Genomic DNA, 12,569 nt, shown 5'->3' with positions numbered 1-12,569 from the left:
ATCCGGAATACAATTCAACATCCATCCAAGCGATACGGAAGTTCGTGAACACTTTCGAAACATCTTAGCGTTTGTTCCTCTGCATATGGTTCGACTGGGAACAAAATTTGATGCTTAATAAAGTTTTCCAAGGATTCCAAATATTGAATTTCGTTAAAGCCTTCCAATGTAAGAGTTCAGAAAATGCATGTAAAAACGAATCAAATAGGTACTTAGGAATTTGGAGACACACACATGTGAAAAACACTACTGACTCATAGAATTCACAAACGGAATTTAATGAAAGACAACATGTATTTATTTGTAATTATTTGCAGCTTTCAGCAATACTAAGAACACAAACATCCTCAGATCAAATTACCTTTTGATCGAATAAGCAGCTGGAGTAGTTTCCTGAAATTAAAATACTGTAGTTTGTTTTTCTCAATATGATTGAATACGAAGGAAACCTTCGATCATGAACCTTTCCAAAGTTTGTTAAAGATACCAAGCTATTTTAAACCTGGTTTTACTCCATTTACCAAGTAAGCAAACAGACAAACAAGTCAAGTTTGCGCCTGCAAGTGATGCAGGTCTAGCTGATCCTACAGGTATTGTAAGACCAAGGCAACTCGTGGTAAAGGTTGCATAAGCTCTGATCATTAATCTTAATATTTACCCTTAATGCAAAGCACATCTCCTGGAGGAGATAGATGTATGATGCTTTGTATTAAAGGTAAAATACTTATAAGCTCTGTATTACTAAAATCTTGGTATTTCTAGCCTGGCTCCCACTGATGAGACCTCAATAAAGGTCGAAACCGGTCTGGGTAGTGGCCCGTTGCCTTTAATACAAAGCATCATACATCTCCTCCAGGAGATGTGCTTTGCATTAAGGGTAAATATTAAGAGTAGTGATCAGAGCTTATTCTTCCTTTATCATGAGTTGCCTTGGTCATGCACTACGTGTAGGGTCAGCTAGACTTGCAACACTTGCAGGAGCAAACTTGACTTGTTTGTCTGTTTGTTTACTTGGGAAATGGAGTAAAACCAGGTTTAAAATATCTTAGTATCTTTAACATTTATTATACCCAAGATAAAATGCTTTCTACTTTCCAAAGTTTATTGCAACAGTTCAAGCTCAATTCTATTTTAAGTTATGTGAATTTGAGATTAATAGATTGGCAATAAAATTCAAAAACTGTTACAGGAAACCAAACTATACTAGTATCCAAAAACTAAGGACGAACTACATGTTTTACCTCTATATATGAAAACATTTTCATGACTATATACAAATGTGGGCATAAATGTATTGTCAGCATACTAATAAATTATATCACAAAAATGTGTTGAAAATTTTGTACAAATTAAATTGCAATACGTTTTTAGCAAAAGTTACAAATTTCTTAAGGACATACTTAAGGAATTAATATACAGTGCTTAACGAAAACTAAGCGGAGAGACATTTCAGTATGACATAATTGTCCACCCAAAACTGCGATGTACCTCTCACAACATCATACTATGCTTAGCACCAAGTGATTGAAGAGTTCTTGAGGAAAAGTGGCTCACTCCTCCTTCAGAGCAAGGATAAGACCTTGTTTGTTTTCTGGAGGGGGGGAGAGGGAATTTCGAGCAGCAGTGCGTCTACCTATTGCTGCCCAAACGTGTTCTACATAGTTGAGATCTGGAGAGCGCGTTCTGGCTCGATTCGATTAATATCCCCGGTCTCCAGAAGTATCTCCACTGCTCGTGTACGATGTGGTGCGGCATTGTCATCCATAACAATAAATTCTTCGCTTACAGTACCATGGAACAGTCGAACATGACGTTGAAGAACTTGTTGCAATCGTTCACCAGTCACAGTCCCTTTTTCCAGCATTTGTAGCTCAGTTATTCCATTAAGCATAATGCCACCCACACACCATGACCGCCATACCTATCCCCTTCAAGAACATTCTCGCGATGGTAAGCAACGCCACTTTCATGCCAGACCAAGTGTCTTCTAGAATCGGAGGAAGGACTAAAATGACTATCTGTAAAGAGTACATTAACCAATTAGTGTCTTGTCCAATTTTTATGGATACAACACCACTGGAACTCTAGAGTGCTCGAGTTGGGGATAAAGTGACGCAGACTGCAGGCCTTCGCCGTATACAGATACTTGTGGCAGACATCTTACGAGAGTTTCTTAAGATACCTAAGCTCTGAATGGAGCTGACATGCCTTAGTGGGTTGATTATGTTTTGCTGTTATCACCAAAAATCTGTCTTCATACTCCGTGGAAGAGAAAGAGAGAAGACGACCACTTAGCAAACGTCTGGAAGACATTCCATTGGTTTGAAACGCTTGCCCAGAGCCTGGATACAACGCTATGTGAAATTCCAAAGTCTCTGGTAATATCAGTAATTCTGCGCCTTCTTCAAGCTTTCCAATAATTCTTCCCTGCGTGAAATCATCTAGATGATGTATTTGATGCATTACAAGACATCCAAGTTTGCAACTTTATTCCTTCACGAAAAGAGCTTCAAACACAGTTCGCTTAGCGTTTTGCCTTTTATCCTGTTGAATACTACCACGTGACCCCCTTGCGTGCGATTCGAAAATGTGAATGTATACCCGGTTTCTACTCGAAATCGTCGGTTATCCAAATCACCATAACCTGATTATTTTTCTGAATTTGCAGTTGCAATGTTCAGAAATACTGTTCATCCTGAGGTTTTGGACATAATTGTAAAATGAAGTACATCGCAACAATGGTAGCTATGGGAACAAGTTTGTTTCCATTGCTATCAAATATCTCTCCATTTCACTTATTTCTGGTCCATGTCTAACACATTATTCAATGCTCACTTTCCTGTTTTTCATTTTATTTCTATATATTCACCTCTATTTGCATCTGTTACATTCTAAAATCTACATTTCTTTTCTTCGTTTTCCTTTTTTTATTTCTCTTAGTGTTCAGTTTCTTTCTAAGTGTCTCTTGACTAGTTCTGTTTCCAGTTTAGTCAGTCTCTCTCTCTACTATCAAACTGTTTCGGATAGACGGTTACCAACTGTTAGTAGTTCACAAGATACTATTATACAGTGTAAATCATTTTTAAAAAAAAAGGAATTTTTACCAATATTATTGGAATAAATTCTAGGTTTACGGACGGCAACTATTAGATTACAAATAAGTAGGAAACAAAACTGGAGACTAGTAGTCATTTTAGTTAATTTACTAAAAAGGATTAGTTATTTTAAACTTTGCTATCAAAACAAAATTCTCCTGGAGTAACAGCATCTGAAAAGCAACTACGAGAAACTGGCGCGAGCAAAAATGGTTTAATTCCCTAAAGACTCCAGCAACAAGGGGAAGCAGGAGCGTGTTAGAGTTCATGTAATGGAGTGGCGACGTGACGCCTGAGTTTGAAGGTACAGTAGTCCGGCGTTCAGTCAGCGTGAGAAATGGGAACACAGAGGAACAGACAAGACATTATGCTGAATAAACATAGGCAAATACATATGGAAATATGTGATATCAAAGCAGACCCCACATGGAGCAGGAGAAAAACAAGGCCGTAAACCAAAAATCGATCGGGATAGAAAGAAGCAACTGCTGGCCAAATGTGAAAAAGACAAAATAATTAGAAAGAGCAATTATTGGCTAAATGCGACTCATTAGGATGAGGCAGCTATTAGTCAAATGCAATGAAGAAAAAAGAATAAACATAGTCTTAAGGTACAAAAAAGCGTTTCGTACGAGAAAGTGAAATAAAGATGTGATTGGAGGGAAGAGTTAAGCAGAGTATCCCGGATAAATGCGAACTTACATAAGCTCCAAGACGAGTAGCATTTGAAGTAATTGTGAAAAGGCAATGCATAGTACTGTAAAATATTTGATATTGCCTAAATACTTAAGCATTGCAAATACTTTGAAAGTATGTAAAGTCAGCTCACTTCTGAAGTACTCGGAAGTGTTTAGTTCTTTACAGCTTTTAATAGAAAGGCAACTCGCGTTGGATGTTTCAAGCATTTTGTTAGTCAAAAGATCAGAAGCGTAAAAACGGATTCTTTCTTCACTGAAATATTCCAGTGGCAAAATAAACTGAAAAAAAAAGGAACAGATAAGCCGTAAATGAACCGTACAAGCAGACTTACAGACGTCATGCCATAAATCTAAATAGCTTCGTGAATTGGAATTTTAAAAATATCTCTCAACAAATTACAAAACTGAATAAAATATTTTATTCGAAAGAAGTCTTTTCTACTCGTTTTCTCTCTCCAAATCTGAAGTAGTATTTATTCAAAAAAATTAACGTGTATCAAAACCTCCTCTTTTGTTTTACGCTTACGCGTAGACCCACTCAGTACCATGCAGGCTTTCGAAACCAGATCCGACGGAGTAAGGTGATTGATGTTTATTCCCATAATCTGCCATGTGTGTATGGGTGTGTGCGTTCTTCTGGCAGGTTTGCCTGTTCTGCAAGAAAGAAACCATTCTCCGCTCCATATGAGACGGGCTAACTCACCTTCCACTGAAAAGTCCTAATAAAGGGTTTTCGCGTCCTGCACGGGGATTTGATCTTTTCAGCCAAAGGACATCATCGAAACCGACTGGGGACTCTTAAATTCATTAATTATAAAAACATCGCAGAATAAAACAAAATCCACAAAATAGTAGCCATGGGCTTGATCACCATATGAAACACATGACCTTATTAACCCGCGGCAGAAGGTGCAGGCGGTTGTTGCTATTCTATTCTAAATGAAAAATATTTTACTTCAAATTGTGAGCCATTCCATCATATTACAGCCCTTAACAACAATCACTTTCAGATTGTTCCGGATATCCGGAACTAAAAACGTGTCATAATAAACAATTACAGGCAAGAGAACTTAGCAACCATTAAGATGACTGCTGCGATTGATTTAGCTTAAAAGTTTTTTTTTTTTGTCTTCTTTTCATATAATATGAAGGTTCCTTAGCGTGATATGGAGGGAATTATAAAGATGTGATAATGCCAAAGGAGTAGTTGGATTCCTCAAGTTGTTTCAAGCCTACCACAAAACGTTAATACTTTAGTAAATGTTTCGTCCAATCTTCTTTTACTTATTCGATTTCGCGTTTGACTTCACGTCGCGATCAGACGCCGTATGATTACCGCTATAAACTTATAGGGTGCTGGGATTGAAGTCTGTTCTAGAAGAAAAAAAAAGTGCCGCTGTCCTTTCCCACAAGGAATTAGTAAGACAGTCACAGACAAACCACGCCCATGCTGGGATTCGAACTCGCGCCTATTCGTTGGAGAGCGGGTACGCTATCCACCGACAACCAAGCCATGTGGATAGCGTGTCTTCCTACATGTGTAGCTATTTCGAAAATGCTCTAAATAAAAAAAAAAAGAGTGAGAGAATGCATAAAATTGATTTTATTTTCACTCCCTTACTTGAACCAATGAAATGTATTTGCATTCATTCAAGAGATTTTAACCGCAGGATTCCCGGATGTTAGCTGCAAACTTCGCGAACTTTAATCGCATCGTTTGAAACCATCAGGACGTGGTCTAATTCCCTCAAAGTCAGTTAAGATCAACAGATTTCAGTAAGATTAACTACGGCAATGGTGAGTAATTAAATGAGGATGCAGCAACAAGGCGCACGGTGTGATGGAGATGAACATGTGAGGTGAAAGGTTTGGTGATGAATATTTGATGTGTTTATTACTGATATATTAATATTCACGAGCGACAGGTCCCCAAACGTAGATGGAGAAAGTAATAAAATTAGCAATTAAATGAATTAACTAACGTGACTATTAAATGTATCGATTTTGATGGAAAGATTTAAATGCAGGAAAAGCTGCTTTGTGAATCCCAATATTTAAAGTAGAGTCGAAATGTTAATTCTAACAAAATCACAGTAAATTACCAGACGGTTGTAGACTAAGATTAGAAGGAAATGCATTTCATTTTCTCTTTCTTTCCATGACAAAATGTTGGTATAAATGCATCATCTGTACAGATGATGACTTCGGATTCTGTGTGTGCCTAGTGCATTGAAATTATCTTCTAACTCCATTTATTAACGATAGATGTCACACACTATACGCATTGTTGTCATGGAAATATAGAACTGTTGGCATGAAATGTTTTCATGACAGAGACATAAAAATACGATTTTTTTTTCATTATATAAATGCAGTTTTGCAGTTTGATGTCATGACAGGAGCTGTTTGTCTGGAGATATTAGACTTTCCCTCGTTTCTTTCTCTCATTTTGGTTGTTGATATATTTCCTATATGGAAATATCTTTGTAATTTTCAAAATTGCATTCTAAAAAACTTATTTTATATTTTTGTATAAAATTTTAAAAGTCGTAGAGGGGAAAAAAGTTGAATTTATTTTCAAAAATTGGACATAAAAGATAGGATGCTGTAAATAGTTCTAATAAGAATGTAGATATGAATTTAACTGATCTGCGAAATTAAGTGAAACAAAGACAATTATTTAAAAATCAGACATCAAAATGTGTTTTAAATAAAGTCTGAGTTAGGTAGTACAGTAACGACGCTATCGATCCCTTGCTAGTCCCTTTACATTTCTCTGCAGCGTTGATTTTGAAAATATTCTAAAGGTTGGATTTATTTATATTTTTTTTATATCACGAAATGCTATAAAATTATAAAAGAATGTCTGTCAAATCCAAACACATTTTTAGAAATAATCTAACGGGTAAAAATATTTTCTTTTACTGATATTTCAGTACTGAATTTCAAAGAGTTATGAAACAATTACCATAATAACTATTCTGTATAATTAAATGTTTGCTCTTTTCTACAATTCTATAAATTAAGAAAAAGTAGATAAGTTTTTAGTATGTAACGTTGTCCGATTGCAGAGGAGAGATTTAAAAAAGTGTGTAAAATATTTTTTATGGCAGAAAACATGTTCACATAAATACAACCAATTATATTAAGAAAAAGAAAATTAAACAATACGGTTACATAAATAAAAAAAAGACAGCTTTTTTGCGTTTGGTTGTTTGATAAGAATATCAATAATTACGACGGCGGAACATTCATGAACCCAATAATTAAATGTTTCATCATTATCAGATTACTTGATTTCACGAATATTTTAAAACTGCTGTTCCCCTTGCGAAGCGATTATGTTAAAGAAATCTGGTCGTATTAAGTTAATGTGTGTGTAAAAATGATTACGTTATTTATATGGCTCAGATATTACCTCTCTGTAGAGATAAACAAATATGATTAAATATTTTACTATAGAAGCAGCACAAAAAATAAACGAAGCAAGCGAATAATAATATGTCCAATTGTTGAATCAGGACAATTATCTATTCAAGAATAGTGTCCAAGAATGAATCTTGTATCGTCTGCGTTTTAGCTTTGCTTGCTGATCCAATACAAACATAATATAATACCCTGGAAAACAAAGATGGTGCTAATGACAAAGGATTGTAAATAGAAAAGCAAGATTCAATACAGCTGCGTGTTGCAATAGTAAAGATCTTAATAGTGATGGTGAAGTGATGGAAGAGATGGAGAATAAAGCAGATAATAAAAAAGAGGTTTCTAAAAGTATGAAAAAAGCAGATTAAATGCTAAAAAAATATAAGAAAAAATGATGGTCTACATATAGAACAAAGTAGCGTGCTATAAATTCACTTAACGTGATCGAGAAAGAAGGATGGATGGATGGATGTAGATGACATCTCCAGCTATCTCCTTATCTTAGAAAAGTCATCAACTTCTATTATTACCTGGTAACTCACCTACACTTTACAACCTCTCACGACTGCTTGAACTCTGGCTGGCAGGTCCCTCAAGGAAAGTAAAGATAATTGCCATCGTCAGTCATACGTCCCCCTGGTGGTAGTGAGCAAATTAATTTCCAATGCGAAAGTGGAGTGAGAAAATGAAGGTGGCTACGACTGGTTACGATAACTACTCCCGGAGGTCCTTATACACATTACAGTCGTAACTCTTTGTACGTCGTTTGTTTGATAGGGCGACAAGATGCACTGAAAATCACCACTCACCCATAGAGAGTTGTCCTATTTAATGGGCAACCAATAACGGGTATTGTCCAAACTATTACGTCTGAAAATAGCGCCCAAATTGAGGGCGGAACAACAAACAGCGGCAAAAGACATTGATTAGACTGCACCGTGTCAATCATTGAGAAAAAAATTGCAGGAAAAAGGTAAATTGAAAATTTGAAGATATCCAGTTGTAAACACAACTCCTCAGCGGACTGTTGCCTAATTCCACTATTTATATGATGGTTCGTCCTCAAAATTATATAATTATATACAAGACTTAAATGAACAAAAATGAAGGTTAAATATATTAAAAAGTTCAAAAATATAATAAATCTACTGGAGTTGAGGAATTACCAACAGAAGATTCTCTGAATAAAAAAATAGAATCAAACAGTATGATGTTCAAGCAGATATTTAAGTTATAATAATATTTGATATATCTTTTTTTAGAACCTAAGTTAACCACCATACTAAAGAGAAAGTGAAAACTCACAAAACTAAACTACAATGAGTTCTCTCTCTCTCATCTACTACACTACGCATCAATGGAAATCGCTTGGTACTTCATTACATCTCATTATTGCACGTTTAACAATGGGAATATACTGACTGTTAGGTCAAATAGCGTTCTGAAATAATGTCAAAAACTAGCAATAAATAAATCTATTGTTTCTTTTCGCTATCTCATTTGTAATGCAGTTTTTGAAAATATTAATATTAATAATATGAAAAGTATGATATAGGGTTCTCGAATAAGAACCCTATATCATACAAAAAGATTATCGAGCAAAATTCAAAGTACACTATCAAGAAACTATTCCAAGTCACCAAGCGGAAGTAACGATATCGATTTAAAAACTTTAAAACTATGACAGTTGTAAGTCGTAAGCTATCTATTTTAAAAATGGCATTGTGAGGAAATAAATTAGGACAATCAATAAACACTAAACCATCACAGGCAGCTACGATATAAATCAAATGCGATCTTCATAATATCGTTAATCGTTTCTGGGCAAAGATCCAAAATGGCTGGTTGCTTCCAGCAGCGGACAATAATTTCCCAATAAAGCATTTTGGGGAGTCGCCAAAGCGTTATATAACATTGAAAGAAACTCTGGATTCTATGAAATATATCTTTGCATTCCCTTTCTTTGAAGTTATTCGAAACAGTTAAATGGTTTCTTTGAGAAACGTGTTCTTGAAAATATGCAAGATTGTGCCAATGGTTAAGAACAGTATAACATATGACGTATCTAAAGGACAAACTATCTGCATATCTCGGGCTGAATTATATTTAGATTGATATATGAACTATGCAGAAAACTAACTAAAATTAGCGAGTCGGGTCTGGATTCAGATAAACCTAGTAAAGAAGGCACAATTTGCAAATTGTGCATACAAAGTATACACAAATTACAACAGCTCTATTTCAACCACAAAATCATTACGAATATGAAAACTTTAAAGATTGAAGGTTAAAGTGAAATATTTATCGTCTCTGAAGAAATACATTCTCGGCGAGCTCCTGGTAAAAAATGCATATGTTGTCGACAGCTCTTGAATTCTTTATGTCGGTTAAACAAAGGTCGATTAATCGCAACTCTACAACAGAATTTTCTACAAGTTCTTTCCCATTTTTGATGCAAGATAGTAAATGATTCAGCGCATTGTAAATTTACTCTGCTTTTAGTACAACTTTCCATGCGAAGCAGCATCCATAGCAAGAATATGTCTGCTGCTATATAGAATATTATTGAAAAAAAAAACTCCTACTTATTTTAAAAGATGCTGCATACAAAATATACATCTCACAGTTTATATTCTTCTATTGCATTTTTTTTTTTCACTCTTAAAATTTTAATATATTAAAATGTTTCACAAAAAAATTGACTTGACGAACCAATAGTGAATCGAGAATGTTTGATATTAACCAAATGAATTAATGAATAAACAATTCTTGGTCACATCACTCCTTTAGTTCATAAAGATTACGTAAACAATATGCATTCTTCAATGTGAAGGACTCGAATTGTTTAAAATCAGTTATTCAGCTTAGTTTGTTTTCTATTCTTGATTATGTTCAGTGTAATAATTTTTATGCTTGTCGTCAGCAAGTAACTGTTATTAAGCGTTTCTGTGTTTCTTAGTATTCAAATGCATTTCTTTTCTCTTCCCACAGCAAAGACCTCAGCAGCAGACGTTGTGCCAAAGTTTCCGCCGAGACGCCCACATCAAGTGTCTGGTGCTCACGTTACTCATCTTGGGTTGTCTTGCTGCACTGGCCTGGTGCCGCATGGCCGAGGTGACTCGACTCGTGGTCAACTTTCAGAGCTTCCCGATCACTACCAGACGTCGTATGAGTCCGTGTGACGAAGGTTACGTGTACATTCCGATCGCCTTCATGGTGATGCTGTACCTGGTGTACTTGGTCGAATGCTGGCACTGCAGCACGCGCCTCGAGCTCACGTACAAGGTGGACGCCACCGCCGTGTACGATCACATCCAGCACATGCGCGATTCCCAGCCCATGATCTGGTGGAAAGCCATCTGCTACCACTACGTCCGTCGAACGCGTCAAGTCACCCGATATCGCAACGGAGATGCTTACACCACCACTCAGATCTACTACGAGCGTATCAACTCGCACGCGTCCGGTTCATGTTTCGTGTACACCAACTGTGGAGTGAAGGACATCTCCAAAAAACTCGTAGATCTGGAGAAGCATCCCGCCACCAAAATCCGCTTCAGCAAAGGGTTCGCATTCGCCAACTTGGAAGCCGCGAACGAGTTCGAAGAGCAAAGAATGAGGTTCTTCCAGGACAATGAACGGCTGGACGACTACATGGAGATGAGGGAAGGCCTGGACCTTGTTGGAGTCAACTTCCAGGAGTACATGGTGGCATTTGCCGATCCAGATCAGCTGCCGTGGTACGTGTCGCACATGGTGTTCTGGCTGTTCTCCTTCTTCCTCCTGTCATGGCCGCTGAGGGTGGTCATCGAGTGCAAGACCGCCTACGTCCACTACCAGGTCACTAAACTGTTCGGAGTAAACTACCTCACGCCTTCGAGCAGTACTCTCGTCCCCGGTCGGCTGTCTCGCGGGAGCACTGTGGACAGCTCAGAGCTGGAACGCCACATCGCCAACGACTTCACCCTCGCTCCCAGTTACTCGGAGGCCTTGCTGTTCGACTCGAACGGCAACATTCCTAATGCAATCTGTGTAACCGACTCCAACCTCAACGTGGCATTGTCCCCAGTCACCGACAACTACGGGACCACCCAGGAAACTAATTGGACGGGTAGGCGACACTCGAACATTCGGCACACTACAGATAACCTCAACAGGCGTTTCTCGGCCCAAAGAACAGGTCTTCCCGTGTCCATTAGTCGTTCGTCTCTTTCTAATGGGCACGTCGTGTATTACGTGTCACCTCTCACGCCCTCTACCGGCAACTGCCTGAGGAGGACTTTCACGTGTCCAAGGTGTATCGCTATCTTTCAGGAAAATCCGCCCAGTTACGAAGATGCCCTCCTGGTCAGTCGGCCGCTATTCCTGCCACTCAGACGTTCGGTGACAGATCGTGACCTAGCCCGCAGCTTACCGTCCGATCAGAGGAGACCCAGTGTGGATCGCCTGCACTCCGTCGTGACCGTGGAGACGTCGTTATGACACCCACTTTGCCCTGAGAATAACATTTTAAAAGTGCAGAAATGACAGAGCTGCTACAGACTTGTGTCAGCAACCCTGGTTTCGTCCCTTCCGTGGAGGGTACCCCCCTTAGGAACACACAATCCCGAAAATGTATCTTAACTCGAAGGTCATTCTCAATGTAAGGCGTTTATATGATGACGACGAGAAAATAAAGTAGATAAATTAGATTTAAAAATGATGAGTGCTGTAATTTTTAATTTCCTTTCTGAAATTAATTCAAACAGGTTTCCTTCATAATTTGCAAATTTATGAACTACGATGTCCAGGTTGATCGAAGGCATTCCGATATCTTATAGCAAGAAAACCAAGTTGTAGAAAAAAAGGTGCACAAGCGCGAAACAAAGAAAGAATATCTGAATTTGCGAACTAATGCTGCTTCGTGTCCTTATGTCTTTCAGAAAGTACTTCGTTTTGTTCAACACTTTTATATAAAAATTCATTTTCGTGGTCTGTAAAGCTGAATGTTGTTCCCTACTGAAATACAGTCCATCAACTGAAGTCTTAGTATTAAGCATCTCTCCAGTCCACCCTCAATGTAAGATGTAATGATTAACATAATGTCAAGTATTAGTAGTCTAATGAAATAATGCGATCTTTTCTAGGAATTGTTACTCCTTGGCCGTATGTGTATACGACAACACTGCCAATACTGGAACTGTGCATTGGAAAGTATGCTTGTCACAATCCATTTGTCACTTATCGTCGCGTATCTAAACAAGTATAAGTCGTATCAAGGAGAGAAAAGACCTGGAATCATTTGAGATTATGCTGAGTTTCCATGCTTTATTTTTTGTAAGCCTTTTTCGAAAAAAAAAAAGAAGCAAAT

General features: G+C 37.5%; 1 protein-coding gene across 1 annotated transcript in view; it reads left to right on the top strand.

Moving 5' to 3' along the window:
• LOC150102527 (transmembrane protein 151B-like) overlaps nucleotides 1–11,837 on the top strand; it is a 60,826-nt gene extending 48,989 nt beyond the window's left edge. The window contains exon 2 of the mRNA XM_090399471.1: nucleotides 10,211–11,837. Within this exon, the coding sequence (XP_090255597.1) occupies nucleotides 10,211–11,701 (1,491 nt within the window). The 3' untranslated portion in view covers nucleotides 11,702–11,837. The remainder of the gene's footprint in view (nucleotides 1–10,210) is intronic.
• Nucleotides 11,838–12,569: the final 732 nt, after the last annotated feature.

This window comes from Typopeltis vanoorti, chromosome 10 (genome assembly GCF_054136105.1).
Source record: "Typopeltis vanoorti isolate ZY-2024b chromosome 10, IOZ_Tvanoo_1.0, whole genome shotgun sequence".
NCBI lineage: Eukaryota > Metazoa > Arthropoda > Arachnida > Uropygi > Thelyphonidae > Typopeltis > Typopeltis vanoorti.
This window is presented reverse-complemented; position numbering and strand designations above follow the sequence as displayed.